The sequence below is a fragment of the Polyergus mexicanus genome, unplaced genomic scaffold (genome assembly GCF_030449975.1).
Source record: "Polyergus mexicanus isolate NDT 795.1 unplaced genomic scaffold, iyPolMexi1.0 SCAF_17, whole genome shotgun sequence".
Lineage (NCBI taxonomy): Eukaryota > Metazoa > Arthropoda > Insecta > Hymenoptera > Formicidae > Polyergus > Polyergus mexicanus.
In genome coordinates this window covers 4,665,881-4,685,935 of record NW_027223337.1, presented here as the reverse complement: position 1 = coordinate 4,685,935, position 20,055 = coordinate 4,665,881, and the positions used below count along the sequence as shown (strand labels likewise).

Genomic DNA, 20,055 nt, shown 5'->3' with positions numbered 1-20,055 from the left:
TTCGATAGTTTTAATATCACAATCTATATATATATGTATATATATGAGAGTGTATATTATTCATCATTCAATTTAATAATAACTTTAATCAGTTTTTCTTTTAAAGGTCAAAGCATCTCTTATGATGAAATCATTATCATAAATCATCACATTATATCTTGGTAATTATTATGCAGAATCGGTTTTAATGACAGTTACAATAAAAAATAAATCGTCCAGAATTGCGTTTAATATTTCCTAGTTTTTATTTATTTCGCACCTATTACAGTATAATAAATATGTTGCACGAAACATTACGTGGGATTTGTATTTACACACGTTCCTCATTTTCAGGCCATAATGTTACGTATTTGTAATGAGTTCATGTTATCATACTTTATCATCTTTAATTTTTTTAATATAATTTATACATATTTATACACATTTTCTTCGGTTTAAAGTTATCCATTAAAAGATCACATATGCATTCCGTTTGCATCCAGTCTTCTGAAGAATTTTTCATCGTTAAACTTTATCATCTAACCTGCATTATCGGCATTAACATCGCTACTAAGATTTCTTTTTCTCTCTTTCTTCTCAAAATTTTAATAATGATTTTATATACAGTATATATCTCTCAAAGGCTGTTCAATTTCTCCCATAACAAATTTTAGCAAATTAATAAATTTTTTTATTTTCGACTGCAAACCAAATATTTACATAACAGAAGTAGTAATTTGTTCTCTAAGCTCGGTTAAGAGATTGGGCAGCATTTGTAATATATCCTGTATAATAAGTATTTTGACATACAAACATACATACACCTAATATGAATGTATGTATATATGTATGTGCATTATATTATATTAGTGAGATCAGTAAATAATTTCGTTAACGTTATGTTTATACAAAGTCATGTTTCATGAGTTTACATATCTATGTCTATATACTTTCCCTATACAAATTAATATTTGGTTTCGTGTGCTACGCGATTTCGATATTTCACGCTATATCAGAATATTCATTCCACCTTCCTTTTCCTTCTTATTCGAGGTAATTTGATTTTGCTCAAATAAACCGAGAAAAATTTGTTTATTGACTTTCGCTTTTTATTCGCGACAGATCGCCATCCACGATGTTGGCTTCCGGCTCTTCGCCGAGACAATCCGTAATGTACAGCCTGTATTAACATGAAAAAAATTTATTTTATTTTATTCTATATAGCTATTCTATACAGCTCTATATTAATACTCATTCTGATTTTATTATTATATGTGAAATGTGGCAACATATATAAATAGTTACTCAGAAATATTAAAATTCTTTTTGTGCCATAATTGCTCTCTTCTTCACTTATTTTTAAAAAATAACAAAATAAATTTTTAAATTTCTAAAATTCCAGAATATATATCTGTCCTATATAATGAATAAATAAAGTGTTCACTTTGACAAAATACTTCTTAGACAACTTTAAAGTGTGTAATATCAAGATATTTTTTGTAAAGTTATAGGTCTTATTGCAAAGCATTCCTTATTATAAAGTATAAAAACTGGCAAATTGTACAAAACTGTTAATGAATAAATAAATAATACCTGTCCCTACAAGGGTGTTTCTTTGCGCGCTTCTGTCTTCCACTGGAATCCATTTACACGTGTTGTGATAGGCTTATTTCTATTTGTGGCATTCTCAATTCCATTTCTAACTCCCGCTACTAATCTCATGGCTGGATTGGATACCAAGCCATTACGCTTTGGCTTTAAATTACCCGCACTGAAATGTAATATAGTAGCACTTTATGAAACGTTTACAAATAACATATATGTATAGATTTCTTCGTTTCGTCAAAGAGTTGATGTGAAAAATTAAATGCAAGTTAAAGAGAAAAGAAGTAACATTTGTATTAAGATTTTAGAAAAGAAAGTATCTTTCATTATATATATCATTAATATGTCTGTGTTTCTGATCAGCTGTACATTTAAAGTAATCAATTAATACATAGCATGATATATATGTCTAACATTGTCGTATGTCCTCCTTGACTACATATTCTATCTTTTTTCACTCGGGAGGGTTGAAAAAGGAAGGAAAGCCTATCGCTCATGAAGCGGTGTGTCTTCCTTATACGACCATTGTGATTTCTGTAAAGTCTAAAGAATTGCATTGAAAAAATTAAGATGATAAGTATGCTTTATAAAATTTTAATTGACAAGATGGAATTATGTACATGTGACTTTTAGATGACATACACATATGAAACATAAGATTAATATACATGACATATCTCTGTGATCTGATACTCTTGCATTGCTGAATTTCGTGAATATGTACTTCAAACAAATTTGTGATCTCTGATATGTGGTGTATTTTGAATGTGATAGATGAACGAAAAACATATTTATATGATTGAATTAACGATGATGATATGATTAATTGTATAACACAATAAACAATTAGGACTTTAGCGTAGAAAAATGCTCACGCTATCAATTCCTTACCTTCCAGGTGTGTGATCGGAAATGTGCTTGACGCTTCTACCAACACCAGCGCCGCTATTTCCCAATATTATTCTCATATGAGTATCTCGTGTAAAATGCGTATCTGCTGAATTTCGTTTTTCCTCGTATCCATTCTCCTTATCCTTCCCAATGCTCAAACCTAACATTTCATTCGTTAATTCAAACGGCTTGCTAATGTTATTTCTGTCGATAATTTCAGTTTTGATTTTAATCGGCTCGTAAATCACTGGTATATGATTATATCCTCCTGACTGCGTTTTGTATGGCATGTTTGGATTTGCCGCCATTAACGATACACCCAGCTGATTCTGTATCACATTAGCGGCCGTTTGAGCACTGGGTGGACTCGTGTTTGTAGGTGAATAAGGAATAAGGCTATCGCTTAACGGAGAATGTGGTGGTGAAGCGTATATCGGACTTTGCGGTTCGCTCTTCAAGGGTGACAATAGTTTACTGAGTGGTCGACTTTTTGCTCCTCTTGAACACTGTTGTAGTTGTTGAGTAAAAGATAATGGCATCTAAAATTATAAAAATTGAACAATGAAAAATTTTCGATAATCTAAGTAAGTCGTGATATTTCCCTGAAGCAAGGAAATGTATGCAAAACACAAGTAAAATATTATATTAAAATAATATATAAAATTTTGCAATAGCTTTTAATTTGTAATTGCCAAATGACATAAAGTTGTTTTTATTTGTATATACTTATCATGTACTTTAATTACCTGACAGTTAACCATTGAGTTTTGATTGAATTTTCCCTGATCGCTCTTAGTGCTGCCAGTTAAGTTACTGCTCGATTTGCTGTTGCTCGAATTGTTGCCTAGAGAAACACAACTGCGTCGCTTAGTGGAATCTGGTGATTCCGCTGGACTGTATTGTGTAGACAGAGGATTTAAGATTGCCGATGAAGGTTTGGTCTCAGCCGTCGAATTGGATGTTACAGAAGTAGCACTACTGCTACCTCCTGAAAATTATAACAGAATTTATTTTCAACTTTTGTTATTATAACATTATAAATTATAAATCAATGATAAATTAAAAAGAAAAAATAAATGTGCAAAAATTTTATTTATATCAAAGAATTAGATTTTAGAAAAATAACTTCAAAATTCATAATTTCTCGTTATAGAATGAAATAAATATCTTAATCTCTTTCTCAAATTTACTTCCTAAATTTGATTATACAAATTAATAAAGAGAATATCAATTATATAACCTCCATTGATGCCGGGTCTCAAGCTGCGTTGATTGGCAGAATGTTCTTCCAATAGCCTGACAACTGTATCATGACCACTTTTAGCGGCTACTTTAATGGCATTTCGTCCGCAGTGATCGGAATGATTCGGATCAGCTCCGTGATTTAAAAGTGCCCGAACGCAGTGCTCGTGTCCCTCCTGAGCGGCAATACCTACAAATTGCTTTTTTATCTAAAGTATTCCTGTCTGATAGAAAAAGTTCAATAAAAATTAAATAAAAAAACGTTTTTACAGAATCGTTATTAGTTTTACTCATACAGCTATAGATTACTCATGGCTGAGTTTACCTAGAGCCGTTGCACCTTGATTGCAAGTATGATCAGGAGTGGCACCATGTTCCAAGAGCAGCCTGACGATCGCTGCGTGTCCTTGCCAAGCGGCCGAATGAAGTGGCGTTCTGTTCTCATTGTCGCAAGCATTAACGCTAGCTCCACCATCCGCTAGTAACAAAGCTACCATTTCCACATGTCCTTGCCAAGCGCTTACATGCAATGATGTTCTACCCTGTAAAATACAGATATATTAATCATTATTAATTACTGTGACTGTGCAATTTAAAATAATTATAAGCTTCTTTTTTAAATTGATAATTACTAACTTCTGAATCTCTACTTTCTACATCGGCGCTCGCATGTTCCAACAGAAATCTCGCCATAGCTAATCTGTTTTCTAATGCAAGTATATATAGAGTGCTTCTTCCGTCAGCATCTTTCGCGTTAACATCAGCATTGCGAGATAATAATATTTTCACGGTGTCGTAATGTCCTTCTAGGGCTGCTAATCTATAAATACGAGAGACAATATATGTAAGAAAATATCGCTGATCTCATTTTATATTTCATTTCAATGTTGTTTATCTATATAAAGCATTAATGCATTACCTTAAAGCAGTTTTACCATCGTGGGCATGCTGATCTATAGGTGCGCCGTGATGTTCCAACAATCTTTCCACCAACGATGTGTGTCCTTCTTGCGCCGCGAGCATAAGAGCACTTTTTCCATCATTGTCCGTTTCGTCGATCTTCGCACCAGCCTCTAATAACGCCTCGCAAACTTCGATGTGACCCTCGAACGCCGCGTAGTGTAAAGGGGTCCAGCCAGAATTGTCTCTATGCTGTTCGTCTAGGCCTTATGTCAAGAAATTACATCTCTTTATGCACTTACACGGATCATACGCACAACGCAGCTCTTGCACTTGTTAAATCAAATTTACCTCTAGCGAGTAATTGTTTCACGACGTCCGTACCGCCCTGCGCGGCGGCCACGCTGAGAACGATTCTGCCTTCGTTGTCTATAGTATCAACGCAGCAACCCCAGTATAATAAGAGCTTCACGACCGATCCGTGTCCCATACTCGCAGCTGCCCACAAAGGCGTTCTCCCGGTGACATCGCAATGATCCATATCCGCATCAAATTCCAGAAGCAAATCGCAAACGTCTCGATGACCCTCGAACGCGGCAACTAATAATGGAGTCATACCATCCTTATCCTCGTGATCCACGGTAGCACCGCGCTCTAAAAGTATCGTGACAACCTGCAACACGTGCAATTGACATGTTTAATATAATATATGTAAAGTTAATTCTCATTCGTAATCACATTTTGACACCTTTAGTCAAAATCATTCTGTCGCATTTAGAGAACGATAAACTTGTTCCATTCAATATAAAACAATCGAGAATCCTTGAAACGATAGATATATTGGGTGATTGCATAAGTTCGCGTGCCCGATTTAAATATAAACTTCAATAGATTATATTTTAGAGATAACACTTTTATTAATCAATTATATAGTCTCCATTCTTTTCTACAATGGTTTTCCAACAATCTATAAGCTTGTCGATTCCATTTTTGAAGAAAGAACTTGGTTTTTCTTGAAAAAAGTTTGTAAGGTGGTTTTCGACAGCTTCCTCGGAATTGAGATTCTTGCTATTTAAACTATTCTGCAAAGACCGGAACAGATAAAAATCTGAAGGCGCAATATCTGGAGAATATGGCGGGTGCTGCAGAATTTCTCATTGCACTCCTGCAGTTTTCCTGCAGCTTATTCCTTTCAGTCAGGAGATGCGGCACCCACGTATCAAGCTTGGAAATGTATCCAAGCTTTTTTAAATGACGAAAAGCGGTTGAATTATCGATGTTCAGCCTCTCAGCAATATCCTCAGTTGTAATCCTTGGGTTTCTTTCCACTAAGGCATGCACAATGTCATCATCAATGCCAGAAGGCCGTCCAGAGCGGGGTTGATCCTCCATGTTGAAATTACCATTTCGAAATCTGCCAAACCACTTTTTGACTGTTCGGAGAGCAGGAGCGCGGTCCAAATAAACGCTTTGAATATTTTTTTGTGCAATCCCAACACTCACGCCTTTCCGAAATTCATATAGCATTACATGCCGCGAATGCACTTTTCGTTCTCCATTTTTAATGATTTCTCTTATGCACAAATGGACTTATCTGAACAATGTCTGACGCTAAATTTACATAAGACAACGTCATCTATTCGGTGTAAGCAACAATTACCACAGGAAAACAATAGAACTCCGCCATGCAATAACTTAATGCCATCTATGAAAATCGGGCACGAACTTATGCAATCATCCAATATTTACGACATGATTTAATAAATATATAAAGCTTGTATCAATATTAATTAATTAAATTAATATTCATATACAGAATAGATATACCTTTGCATATCCGTGATTGGCAGGAACGCAAAGTGCGGCGACACTGAGCGCGGTTCTACCATCGCTGTCGGCGTGATCGATTTCAGCTCCAAAATCTAAAAGATGTTCCACAATCTCGCTGTGACCCATGTACGCTGCGGCGATCAGAGCGGTTCTGCCCTCATCGTCCGTTCTGTTAACATCCGCACCATGTTTTAAAAGAGCTTTAACGATATCCTCGTGGCCACCCCATGCCGCCGCTCGTAACGCAGTACGTTGATCCCAATCCGCGCAATCCACCATAGCCCCGTGTTTCAAAAGTTGTTCGACCACCTGAAATAGAAGACTCGTTGAGAAACATCCGTTTCTCTTGACTTGCGCTGCGAAACTTACAATTTAATTTTTTAACTTATTCGATAAAAAATTGCCAATTATATCGTTATAACGCATGGTTAATGAAATTTGTGCGTTTTCTTGGAAATCTATCAATTAAATCTAGCTTTACCTGAGTATGCCCTCCCCAGGCAGCAGCCCTGAGGGCGGTCCAACCATCGCAGTCCGCGTGATCCGCCCTCGCGCCGGCAGCTAAAAGAACACGCACCACATCCGCGTAACCGTGCCTCGCGGCTAAATTTAATGGTGTCTGTCCATTCCGGTCGACCGCTTCCAATTTTGCCTATGTAAATAAAAAATTTATCAAGCTAGATATTTTAAAATAAATAATTTTATATTATTTGACGAATGATCTTAAGTACACATAGCTTGACTATTTGAACTTTATTCTACGTAGATAGCTAGTTTTTTTTTTTAATTATAATCGAAATTTGTATTAATCTACGAAAAATTTGTATACCTGAGGACAGGCTGCAAGTGCCAACTCTAGCAGAGATGCATTGCCATCAGCGGCTAATGTGTGTAACACCGTTCGCCCGTAAGAATCTGCTTGATTGATATCTCCACTTTCACCGAGAAGCTCCGTTAACGGTTCATTTGGAGATTCATCAATGGGACTTACATCTTGCGAAACCTTTGTACAAAAAACGCAATTGTATTTGTCTTATAAATTATTTGCTAGCATATATCAATGCGCTACAGTTTGTACTATTACAAATCATATCATACTTATAATATGATTTAATGAAATTTATAATTTTCTATAACCCGCATATATTGTTTTTTTCTCTTATCATAAAAAAAGAATTGTGATTACAAAAGTAGATTAGATATTAATATATTTATATTAGATAGCACTAGTTTGTCGTAGTTCTTCCTGTGACTCACATGTTTTTATCACTAGATTAAATATTTTTATATATTTTATCATAATTTCCGGAGAAACTTTCATGATTTACAATATGAAAATACATTTCATTATATTATTATTATCGAAATTAATACAAAAAATGTGCCTGAGAAGCAGAAATGCAACTAAGAAGAAACGGAGGGATTATAACGTAGTAGATGCGAAATTTATTAAATTTTAATTCAATTCAACAAGATTATAACTTTCTACTTGTAATAAGCTTGTTTGTATCGAGTAGAATATTGAACTAGCGTCCCGAGTATATACTCAGCTAGTTATGTCATTACATAAAAGAGTTATTTACTTTTTTCTCTCGTATCCTTATAAAAAACGTTTTTAACAAAATAGAAAATGACCTGACTAGAAGAAACGGCATCTTTGCTAGCGTCGTCATCGACGGTCTTTTCAGAGGGCTTAGCGCCAGCGTCGATCAACAGTTTGAGGAGCTTTACGTCCTGCCTGGGCCAGAGAATACAATCGGAGCTATCTAAATAACAGCCTTCGATGGCTGCGTTACTACCGATCATCCAAAGTACTTGAAGTGTGTGGACGTCCAGAGTGGTGTTAGTCGGAACGCTCGTAATCGCGCGTTGCAGATGTTGAGCTAGCACGCAGATCTCGTCAGGATTGAGCTCGGGACCGCGAAGAGTGTAATAGGCCGCCAGCATAGCATGGCCCTCGGTGGCCGAACAGAGATATTTTTGCGTACAATGTTTGACATCGAGTAACCACTCGGCGAAGCTGTGGTGAAAGAGCATCAATGCGCCGGCACGCGAGACCGATATCACTCGGCGCAGAAGATGAAGCCGGCGATTAAAATCCTCGATGCTGATGCCGACACAGGCCGTCTTCACGCTCTCGTATAGAATTTCCTGGGTGATGGGTAATTTAGCGGCGAGTATGACGTTAAGAAGAGGCTGCACCTTGCTGAATTGTTTCCTACTGAAGAGTCGTTGGCAGAGCCAAAGATATAGGCCGTTCAACGTACCCGGAATCTCGCGCACCTCGCGCAGAACAATAAAATTCTCCGCCACGCCGTCAAGCACTTTCTCCAGGTACAGAAAACAACCGTTGCTCTTTATGTGCAACTGGTTCAACATCTCGGCGGTGTCGCGCGAGATGTGTTGTCTGAGAAAAAATAATTTATAAAAATATTAGCAATGTGTCGTTATTGATAGACTAATGCAAATTTTTACGCTATTCCTTGATAATTTATATAAAATATAAATTGTAAATTTTGACATTAAATTTACAATAACTAATAAAACAATTTGCATTATTACATGAAATTGTAAATTTATTTCTATTAATTATACATACGATAGATTTAAATACATTATTTTAAAAGATAATTATCGACAAATTTAATACAACATTATAAGTAAGTTAATATGGGGGTACGAGTTTCATGGAGGATGAACAATAATATGAAAATTCGTCGTTACCTGAGCGCATCCTCCTGATCCAGCCGCGCGAGTATATACTGCTGAACATCTCTGACGACCTGGGACTTTCTCAGATCGTCCAGTGAGATCTTGCGAAAGCCGGTGAACATGCGCGAGATAGTCTTACTCTGTCGTCGAGCTGTGCAGACTAACAAGAGCCACTGTGGGAACAGATGGTGGTGATTAGCCAGTAATTCAGCTATCGTGCGACTGACGTTATCGTTCTCCCTTCGCGAGTCCCTGGTGCCGGTCTGCGGTGGATTCAATGTCTGGCCTTCGTCAATCGAGTCCACCAGCAGAAAGAGACAATTTTTCGGCGGTTCTACTTCCAACAACGGAAACAATAGAGCCTTTTTCAAGGCATCGTCCGGATCTCGGTCTAAAATATCCGGTTGCAACGCGGCCTGTATATCTGGATCAGTTCGCAGTTTCTCGGCGTAGGCTTCCGCGATCACCTCTCTGGAGGTGAGAAGCGGCGCGGCAGCTGTCACGGTTGTCGTCGTTGTTGCTGTTGTAATCGCCGTAGTAGGCGTCGCAGTCGTTGTAGTCGCCGTGGTTGTCGCTGTCGCCGTGAGCATCATGGTCGTGGTAACCGTGGTTGCGGTCGCCGTCGCGGATGTTGTCGGTGAGGATGTTGATATAGACGACGATCGATGATGAATGCCATCCGAGCAGCTGGCCTGGAGCAATTGGGCGACTAGAGATCGCACGAATTGAGCGGGCGACAGGGAAGCCTCGCTTCTGGCTTGACAAAAGTGTCGTGCCAGCAGTCGGCGGTTCAAAGAGCGCTGATGCCTCGCGGATGCGCCATTCGATGGCCAAGCTAATTCGGCGCAGAGCGCAGTCTTTCCGCTTCCCGGTCCGCCCACAATCAGAGCACCGCATGTCTTCGATTGTGGCCGCTGTTCCAGACAATGCGACAGCTTCGTAAAGGCCCACTCGCGGCAGAAGAAACGCTTCTTCTCGATCACCGGTGCCGCCATCTCGAAATCTTGATATCTATGTGTTTTATTCGATCAATTCTTCTCCCTTTTATTCGATGTTTTCTTCTCCCTTGAAGCGCTTTTAACTTATGGGGTTTTATCGAGGTTCCTTCGCGTAAATCAATTGATATAAGAATAGATCTTTGGCATAGGTTTCACTACATCGATCCGTCTGTTTCGGAACGCTTCAATTCGGTGCTTCTCGGAGAGATATCTGTCTTTCGGATCTAGATTATTCTCCTTGGTATTGCGATTAAATGTTGATCTATATATCTGTCGGTGTGTAAATAAAGAGATCGGCTTCAGATCGGTTTAAGTGCAATGACAAGATTGATCCGACTGCGCTGCTCTGTCAATGGAACATCGATGGGAGCCCCAGGGGGCTCTGAGGCTTCCTCTGACTCCATTCAGGCTTCTCATCGCCTTGTGACTGGCGAACAATGAGTTTTGCGCCCTTGCATGCTATCTGAAACAAAAAGAAATTATTGTTATAGATTTTTATCAACTCACGGACGCAGATGTATCGCGATATTATCAGTAGACTATATTATGACTATTAATTAGATAATTTTTTAAATATTGTCAATTATACATCAAATTACCTACATATGCTCACATAAAATTATATATAAAATGAAATATAATATAAAATGAATCTCGCTACAGTTTGATCGCAAAATCGCGTTTATTAAATAACGTTTATTATATTTAATAAATGAAAGTTCTCGAATAGATTAGATGATTAGAAGCACACAATATACAGGGTATCCCATTTTAAAAGTTCCACTCTCATAACTTTTCAGGATCAACGTTTGAAGGAAAACGACTCCGATAAAAGTTGTAGGGAACAAAGGGGGCTATCTAATAGTGACCTTGGATTTGACATTATAGGTCATTTTCAAGGTCATTTGAAGGTCAACTTCTGTTTTTTAAATGGAAACCTCTATTTTTCATTACATATTCTTATAGCTTACCTCAAGAGCTTTCCAAAACACTATAATAAAGTATTTTTTCATTAAGTACTTTTTGAGTTGATTTATATTTTAATCTGACATATTTTGATATAAAAAATGAAATATTTCGTAAAATATTCAGTTTTCGATAATCTTGCCGTAATACTTTTATGTACAGAATAATGAGACAAATCGATTAGCGCAAAAAAAAAAATTGTTTTAAAAAATACATTGTAAATAATTTTCCTAAAAACAATTATTTTTTATACTAATTGATTTGTCTAATTGATTATTCTGTACATAAAAGTATTACGGTAAGATTATCGAAAACTAAATATTTTACAAGATATTTAATTTTTTATATCAAAATATGTCAGATTAAAATATAAAATAACTCTAAAAGTACTTAATGAAATAATACTTTATTATAGTGTTTTGGAAAGCTCTCGAGGTAAGCTATAAGAATATGTAATGAAAAATAGGAAGATGGTTCCCATTTAAAAAAACGGAAGTTGATCTTCAAATGACCTTGAAAATGACCTTTAATGTCAAATCCAAGGTCACTATTAGATAGCCCCCTTTGTTCCCTATAACTTTTATCGGAGTCGTTTTCCTTCAAACGTCGATCCTGAAAAGTTATGAGGGTGAAACTTTTAAAATGAGACACCCTGTATATCATTCGATTGATATTAAAAATTATAAAATAGTTTTACAACATAAACATACATATATTCGAACCATTAAGCGGTATTAAAACAAATTTATTATAATTATATTTATTTTTATTAATTATGTTATCTATTAAATCTATCTATTTAAATGTAATATGATAATACGTATCTCTTTGTCTCTGGGAAATTTCGAAAAATTTTTAATTTACACGAACGATATATATATTCTCTACAGATGCAGTCTTTAAAAAATCTCAAACTTCCTCGAATTTCTTCATAATTAACTGACCCAACTAACCGTCTAATTGATTCGTTCAGTGTTAATCTTTGGATTAGACGCTTATATAAGTTCTAGCGTCCGTTAGATGGCGCCTTCCGAGACTTTAATCATTCCTTACCGTCCTAACTTCGTACAATCTCCCCAAGAGCCTGAGGTAAAACGATATTAAGTTAAAACGGTCTTCCGTTTAGTTAAGATAGATTAGTACGCTGTCCATTAAATTCTATAATTAATATCCCTAATATGGCGGAAAGTTCAACAATCTCTCCTAGCGCGTTCCACCGGATGCTGCTGGATTTATTATCGCGAAAAAAGATAAATAACGGTGTCGCGCGATCAACAGTAAGATGTCGCAATTCTTACGCATGTATCTTCGATTCACACGCGAGTTAGAAATTTTTGTACGTAATGTGTGTGTGTGTGTGTGTGTGTGTGCGCGCGACAATTCTGATGCTCTCATCATTTCCGCTCCCAAATGTGCGTTTTACGAGAAATACTCTCTCGCCTCGATGAATTACAAATGCGTTCGTTTCCGCGATATATCGTGGAACAATTCGATTACGTTCGTGGATGCGAAAGTCGGGACCGTTAACGTTATATAATTGCGTTACGCGCGACGAAATTGCCACGCGACCATCTATGACCATCTCGTTACTCTCCTTCTCTCTCTCTTGCAACGCGGTTGGAAAATGTGCTGTGCGAGTAAACGTGAAAATGGTTTTACCGAAAGCAACAAATCCGACTGTCGTATCGAGCGATACATGCGTATGTGTTTGCGAGCGCATGCATGTATCACAAACGTATGTAACGAAAGATCGTTCGGTTGCAGCACGTCGACGCGATAATGTAGGGACGAAGGACCGCAAATCTAGCCCGTACTCGGAACTGGCGCAATAAATCTTGCGTTTATCTGCCGTCCGAAAGGCAATCACACCACGGGCGGTCTAATATTTTTCTTTGTTTTTTAATCGAACGGCTGTTTATTTATGATAACTAACAAGGGTACTTCGCAAATTCTGATTTTGATGAAACTTTACACACGTGTAGGGAGAGGGAGGGAGGGGAGGGAGGTAAATAGATGAATTTAGAAATTTTTGCGGCCTAAAAATGATTCTAAGAGGTGAAACCACCCCTCATATGTATAGCGGGCTCTTGCTTTCCTCGATATATCTCGAACATTATTTGAGATATCAAAAAATATTTTATACAAAAGTTTCATGGTAAAAGCACCTCTATTTAACCGTATCGACGAAATTTTGAAAAAATCTTTTTCAAAAATCTTTAAGAAAAATCATTTTTTCACAATTTTATTAATATGATTACATAAAGATGTTTTTACCATAAAACTTTTGTTTAAAATATACAGGGTGGCCTCGAATGTTTCAGCCAGACTTTGAGATCTAGAAAATTTAATTCTGAACAAAAAATTTCCTATAAACATGGGTCGAAAAATGCTTCCTTAAGAAGTTATCGGTTAAAAACCTTTGATGCAAAGGAAGAGTAAAAGGTGAAAAGAAAATGAAACATAATAAAATTCTTGAAAAGACGATAAAAATAAAAAATAAAAATCTTTTTCTTTTATGAAAATAAAATTAATTTTTTTAAACTAAAATAGCAACGTAATAGTAGAAAATGAATAAAGACGTGAAAAAACTAACTGTTCTCAAAATGTCCCCCCCCCCCCTAGCTTCAATACACTTTCGGCATCGAATAATGACCGATCTAGTCGCTTTACGGATTTCCTCTTGATTCAACTTTAATCGATCTAAGAATGAGTAACAAAAGCACTTTTTGTACGTTTAAAACTGGTTATATTAAAATCTATGGAACGTACAACAATCAAATTTTGATCTCATTTGAAAGATAATTTAATTTTCTACAACTTTTGTTTCGATACTTTTTGTTAAAAAACGCACATTTCCCATGATATTTGGAAAAATGTGTAAAATAATCATGATTTCAGAGGTTTTTCAGCGATAACTTCTTAAGAAAGCATTTTTCGACCTAAGTTTATAGGAAATTTTTTGTTCAGAATTAAATTTCCTATCAGATCTCGAAGTCTGGCTGGAACGTTCGGGGCCACCCTGTATACTTACATGTGTGTAAAATTTCATCAAAATCAGAATTTTCGGATTCCCTTGTCTTGAATTAAAATTTCGTTAAAGCGGGATCCACTCGAAATCACTTGGAAATGTATGCTTACCTGGATCTACATTCATCTTCTTGAAACTTGGTTCGCGGAATCAAGTTCCTCTCTCGCGATCATTTATAACTAAAAATATCTCGATACTTTTAAAAGAAGGAAACAGATCATCGCCCGTCGTAGTTTTGCAATACCATCGACTATTCCTTCATGTTGTCGCATCTTGATTTATTTCCCGGGAGGCGAACCGTACAGTCTCGAAACTTATGTTCGGGCACGAAGTTAATAACTATGTCGCTTCATTCGAGTCCGTTCACCCGTGACTATGTTTGCCGCAGGACTTGGAAGCAGCGAGACTTGGAAACTGCTATCGCAACATTGTTGCAATAAATATACACGGTAAATGCACGCTTACATATACAACCTGACGTTTGGTGCCTCGGTGAATGCCATAACGTTCGACCCATATTCCAACAATGACCGCGACCCTTTTATTATTAGATGCAGAGGACACCGTTGTAAAGAGATAACACCTTCATCACGTGTGCATCACGTTGCACGCTTGTCACCCGATGTAAAAAAAAAAAAAAAAAAAAAAAACGCGGCATAATTATCACTACCAAATGATATGTGAACTGAAGAGCTGAAGCCGAGAAATAAGACGCGAGAATCTGATCACAAATAAGGCCCTAGCGACGTTTGGTCAATCAACTCTTCAAGGCGAAATTGTTATAATATTGGATGATTGTATAAGTTCGTGCCCGATTTTCATAGATGGCATTAAGTTATTGCATGGCGGAGTTCTATTGTTTTCGTGTGGTAATTGTTGCTTACACCGAATAGATGACGTTGTCTTATGTCAATTTAGCGTCAGACATTATTCAGATAAGTCCATTTGTGCATAAGAGAAATCATTAAAAATGGAGAACGGAAAGGTGCATTTGCGGTATGTAATGCTATATGAATTTCGGAAAGGCGTGAGTGTTGGGATTGCACAAAAAAATATTCAAAGCGTTTATTTGGACCGCGCTCCTGCTCTCCGAACAGTCAAAAAGTGGTTTGGCAGATTTCGAAATGGTGATTTCAACATGGAGGATCAACCCCGCTCTGGACGGCCTTCTGGCATTGATGATGACATTGTGCATGCCTTAGTGGAAAGAAACTCAAGGATTACAACTGAGGATATTGCTGAGAGGCTGAACATCGATAATTCAACCGTTTTTCGTCATTTAAAAAAGCTTGGATACATTTCCCAGCTTGATACGTGGGTGTCGCATCTTCCACTACGACAATGCTAGGCCACACGTCGCTCAACAGACGCTGCGAAAACTGCAGGAGTTGCAATGGGAAATTCTGCAGCACCCGCCATATTCTCCAGATATTACGCCTTCAGATTTTTATCTATTCCGGTCTTTGCAGAGTAGTTTAAATAGCAAGAATCTCAATTCCGAGGAAGCTGTCGAAAACCACCTTACAAACTTTTTTCAAGAAAAACCAAGTTCTTTCTTCAAAAATGGAATCGACAAGCTTATAGATTGTTGGAAAACCATTGTAGAAAAGAATGGAGACTATATAATTGATTAATAAAAGTGTTATCTCTAAAATATAATCTATTGAAGTTTATATTTAAATCGGGCACAAACTTATGCAATCACCCAATATATTAAATTCATTCATTCGCTACGAAATTGTTTAATATATAATTAGAGATAATTGATAAGATTTTATTTATGGATTGCGAATTATAAATTACGCGCTTAAAAATATCGAGGGACCCGTTTTAGATAACTGTCACATAATATGTTATATAAATTTGTAAATACAAATATCTTATTCATATAACTATATCCATTATGTATAATATATTATTAATAACATGTTAATCAATTGTATTAAAGTATTGTATTCCTAAATTGTATTCCTTTCTTTATGAAAACTTTTATTATATATCTTATTTGATCAAAAAAAGAATTAAAAAGACATCGCGGTATTTGTATAGTTCTTCTCAAGCTTTTCTTTTCTGGTATATATTACTTACAATCAGACAAAAAAAGAATTGGAATAACAGTACAAAATCTAAGTGGTTTGATTCAATTTTTCGTCCTTAAGCGTGCATGTGTGTGTGTGGGTGTGTGTGCGCGCGTGTGTGTGATGTACACATATGTTAGACAAAAAGGGTTAAAAGCATCACGGTTGTAAGCATGAGAAAGAGGGAAGAAAGAAGGGAGGGGAAGAGGGAACAGTACCCGATGTTTCCTTTCTCACGTTATGCTTTCTCCCTATTCTGTCTTGCGCCCTAACTGATCGATTTCCGCTCCCTACCGTGAATTCTGCGCCGACCTCAACGAATGCGAAATTTATCCTTGACAGAGGAACCGAATTCAATCAACGAATATGGGCGCATTGGGTCCATTTACATGCAAAAACGTAATACGCCAATATTCATCGATGAATGATAGCGCGATTCATTTCATGAGGAATATAGATAAACGGAATCTAGAGATTGAATAACAATAAGTGTGCGACGAGAAACCATTCTTCGTTAAATTTATCTTTTAAAAATGTGTTATCTACAATCAATTCAGTTTTTTTTTGGTAAGCTGATCAGTTTTTCTGTTTATTTAATAATGTCGTTAAAAAAAAATTATTTAGATTTGTCTCATTGTTTGACCGTGTCTATCACATGATCTGCTATTATAACAAAAACACATATTTATGTGAATATATCTTTTTTCGTAATTGCATTGAAAAAGATCGATATGTTTTCGCACATTTTCCATTTTAAAACTATATTCTATTTGCGAAAGTAAACAAATAAAAAATTTCGAATTTCCCATATAAAACTTATGATGACTTACATCAAAAGATAGTGGCGCAATTTTAGTTCTCGGTGGATAGCAAGCGGCTATGGCGACGCGTTTCCCTCATTTCTCATCGCGCGATGGAAGTAGAAACGGAGATGAAAGCGTGTGATTTTCTCAAGGTAAAATGATCTCGTCGTTTGTCTGAATATACAAGGGTCTGTCTACTTTGATATTGCAAAAGTTCGTCTAGACCCGAGATCGCGAAAAAGAAAGATAGAATTGCAAAAGAAAGAATACATTTTAGTATACATTTAAAGAATGTTTGCTAAACTAGATTTTAACCTTTGTGTATGTGAAAAAGATTAAAACATTAACAGATTAATCAAGTGTTTTGTGTGAATAATTATCTGTTACATTTAAATATTTGAAATTTAGAAAATATTTATAAAGTAAATATTATGTGTGTGTGTGTATATATATATATTATATACAGGATGTAACAGAGCGCCCGTATCAGCAGTTTTTTGAAGAAACAACGCATTTTCGTGAGATATGCTTCATGCAAAAACTGTAGAGCTATAAGTGGCGTATTATATAATGATATTAGTATGACTTTATATTTTAATCTGACATATTTTGATATAAAAAATAAAATATTTCGTAAAATATTCAGTTTTCGATAATCTTACCGTAATACTTTTATGTACAGAATAATGAGACAAACCAATATTAGTATAAAAAATAATTGTTTTTAAGAAAATTATTTACAATGTATTTTTTAAAACAATTATTTGTTTTTTTTTTGCGCTAATTGATTTGTCTCATTATTCTGTACATAAAAGTATTACGGTAAGATTATCGAAAACTGAATATTTTACGAAATATTTTATTTTTTATATCAAAATATATCAGATTAAAATATAAAATAACTCAAAAAGTACTTAATGAAAAAATACTTTATTATAGTGTTTTGGAAAGCTCTCGACATAAGCTATAAGAATATGCAATAAAAAATAGAGTGTTCCATTTAGGAAATTAAAGGTGACCTTAACGATGCCATCCAAGGTCAAATCAATGACACCATCTTAGGTTCCCATTAAAGCTATATAATTTTTGTTCAAAACGTTTTTCTCTAAAATTGCTTAGATTTTGAAAGAAAAGGGGTGTAGGTGGTCTAGGACACCCTGTATATATATATATATATATATATATATATATATATACTTATACATGTATAATACACAATACATGTTTATGTATATAATATACATTACATGCACGTAAGCATAAAAGTAATTAAAAATATACTTCAAAAATATAAATTCACTTATTTATTCGCAAGTTTCGTGAAAGAATCTTTCATCTTCAAAATTATACTTTCCAAATATCCGCAGAGTTCGCGACAACTCGATTATGATACGCAATGCACGATTGTCGGAGACTTTAATGTTTCTAATACCGAGTTTTCATAAAAGAAAAAATCAAAATCGCGCGAGGGTCGATATAAAAAAACAACCTTCAAGACGTCTCAAATTCATCTCACACTTTTAATTCGGTTACGCGGCGTTGCTCCGTCGCATTCGTTGCACACGAATACATTATGCATCGGGTTGCACGCGCGCTAGCTAACACCTACGCAGCCATGCATGCCAGAGATCTCGTTTATAGACACAGGAAGAACTTCTTCCTGCATTAAGAGAAAGAAAGAGAGATACCTCTCTTTCGTTTGACGTCTTGTATTTCGAGTCGCAAAATTGGCGCGAGGTGTCCTTTGTATGGATGCGTTATATATTCAAGTGAGGAAATTCTACGGACGAAAGTTAAAAACTATCGAATATTAATACGACGCGTTTTATTTCAAAGCCGAGTCTGCGTGATTCGGTTACATTTTTAATAAAATCTGTGCGTATATTTACGAATATACAAAATTTGTATTACGCATTATCGTCACAATATAATCGAAATGCTTGCTTTCAAAACGAGAAGTTTCGAAAATCTGCGTTATATGTCTTTTGTATAAATATTTGAACAATTTACGTTTCAAAAACGTTAACAAAAAAAAAAAAAAAAAAATCTTTTTATCGATAAAAAATTTTTGTATCACATCGCACATTTGCAGATTCCTTTTTTAAAAAGCGTCAAAGATTGATACGTTTTTAATTTATCGGTTTTGATCGAATGTTAGTTTCTTATAATGTTACTCTCTCTCTCTCTCTCTCTCTCTCTCTCTCTCTCTCTCTCTCTCTCGAGAATCCGAAATCAAGTTCGTAAACGGGATCAGGCTCTTCGAGGACGCGAATTAACTTTCCGATGGCGTAAGTCGTACAGGAACTTGTCCACAAAATAGCTGATCGTCGCTTAATCCGTTCACATCACAATGTACGTGCTCGCTGAACCAATTCCATCACAATTGCACTTCGATTAGTGCGAAAACGCAGACACTGAAGGAGATTACAATTGTACAAGTTTATATTAAATTTTATCATATAGCACTTCCGATAAAAAATGTGAAAGCGAAGCTAATATTTTACATATTAAATTTCTAACTAAATTTTTAAATCGAAGAAATGCAGACAATTGATATCCAAATTTATACACATGTATAAAAGATGTTTCCAACTGGATCATAAATCTTGAAAAGTAAGGATTATTGAATTTTGCTTTCTACAATATCTCTCGTATGTATAAAACAACTAAATAAAACGAAGGCGTCGCTTCGCTCCTTATTTAGCGCAGACATGTATACCTGCATCGAGCATAAGTTTTATATTCGCGTTACGCGAGAATGTGAAATGGCCTTTACATTCAAATATATGAATAAAATAAAATTATCAAAGATACCGTTATATATTATTGCGCTACGTGAATATATATCGCGAATTATATTTATATTAAATTATATAAAAAAATATAATTTCTTTATAAATCTAACAATGAGATATTAAATATCTAAAATAATTAAACTTACACAAAACAAATTCAAATTTTTACATTTTTCATTGTATTGTATATTACAATGCGCCCAATTATTTTCGGATCTCCTTTACGCA

At 35.6% G+C, this 20,055-nt stretch overlaps 1 protein-coding gene across 4 annotated transcripts in view; it reads right to left on the bottom strand.

The window, feature by feature from the left end:
- Positions 1-153: 153 nt before the first annotated feature.
- The window catches only part of LOC138940457 (ankyrin repeat domain-containing protein 50-like), a 74,030-nt gene continuing 54,128 nt past the window's right edge, over positions 154-20,055 (bottom strand). For 2 of the 4 annotated variants that reach the window (XM_070309367.1, XM_070309366.1), the window contains 15 exons: positions 9,172-10,620; positions 8,083-8,854; positions 7,277-7,450; positions 6,929-7,099; positions 6,445-6,756; positions 4,969-5,290; positions 4,637-4,883; positions 4,354-4,537; positions 4,043-4,259; positions 3,716-3,907; positions 3,222-3,463; positions 2,476-3,014; positions 1,999-2,127; positions 1,573-1,750; positions 154-1,159 (listed from right to left, as the gene is read on the bottom strand). In XM_070309367.1, coding sequence (XP_070165468.1) covers positions 1,579-1,750; positions 1,999-2,127; positions 2,476-3,014; positions 3,222-3,463; positions 3,716-3,907; positions 4,043-4,259; positions 4,354-4,537; positions 4,637-4,883; positions 4,969-5,290; positions 6,445-6,756; positions 6,929-7,099; positions 7,277-7,450; positions 8,083-8,854; positions 9,172-10,154 — 4,656 coding nt within the window. In that variant the 5' untranslated portion in view covers positions 10,155-10,620 and the 3' untranslated portion in view covers positions 154-1,159; positions 1,573-1,578. The remainder of the gene's footprint in view (positions 1,160-1,572; positions 1,751-1,998; positions 2,128-2,475; positions 3,015-3,221; positions 3,464-3,715; positions 3,908-4,042; positions 4,260-4,353; positions 4,538-4,636; positions 4,884-4,968; positions 5,291-6,444; positions 6,757-6,928; positions 7,100-7,276; positions 7,451-8,082; positions 8,855-9,171; positions 10,621-20,055) is intronic. The other 2 variants (XM_070309368.1, XM_070309369.1) reach the window with 2 other exon arrangements.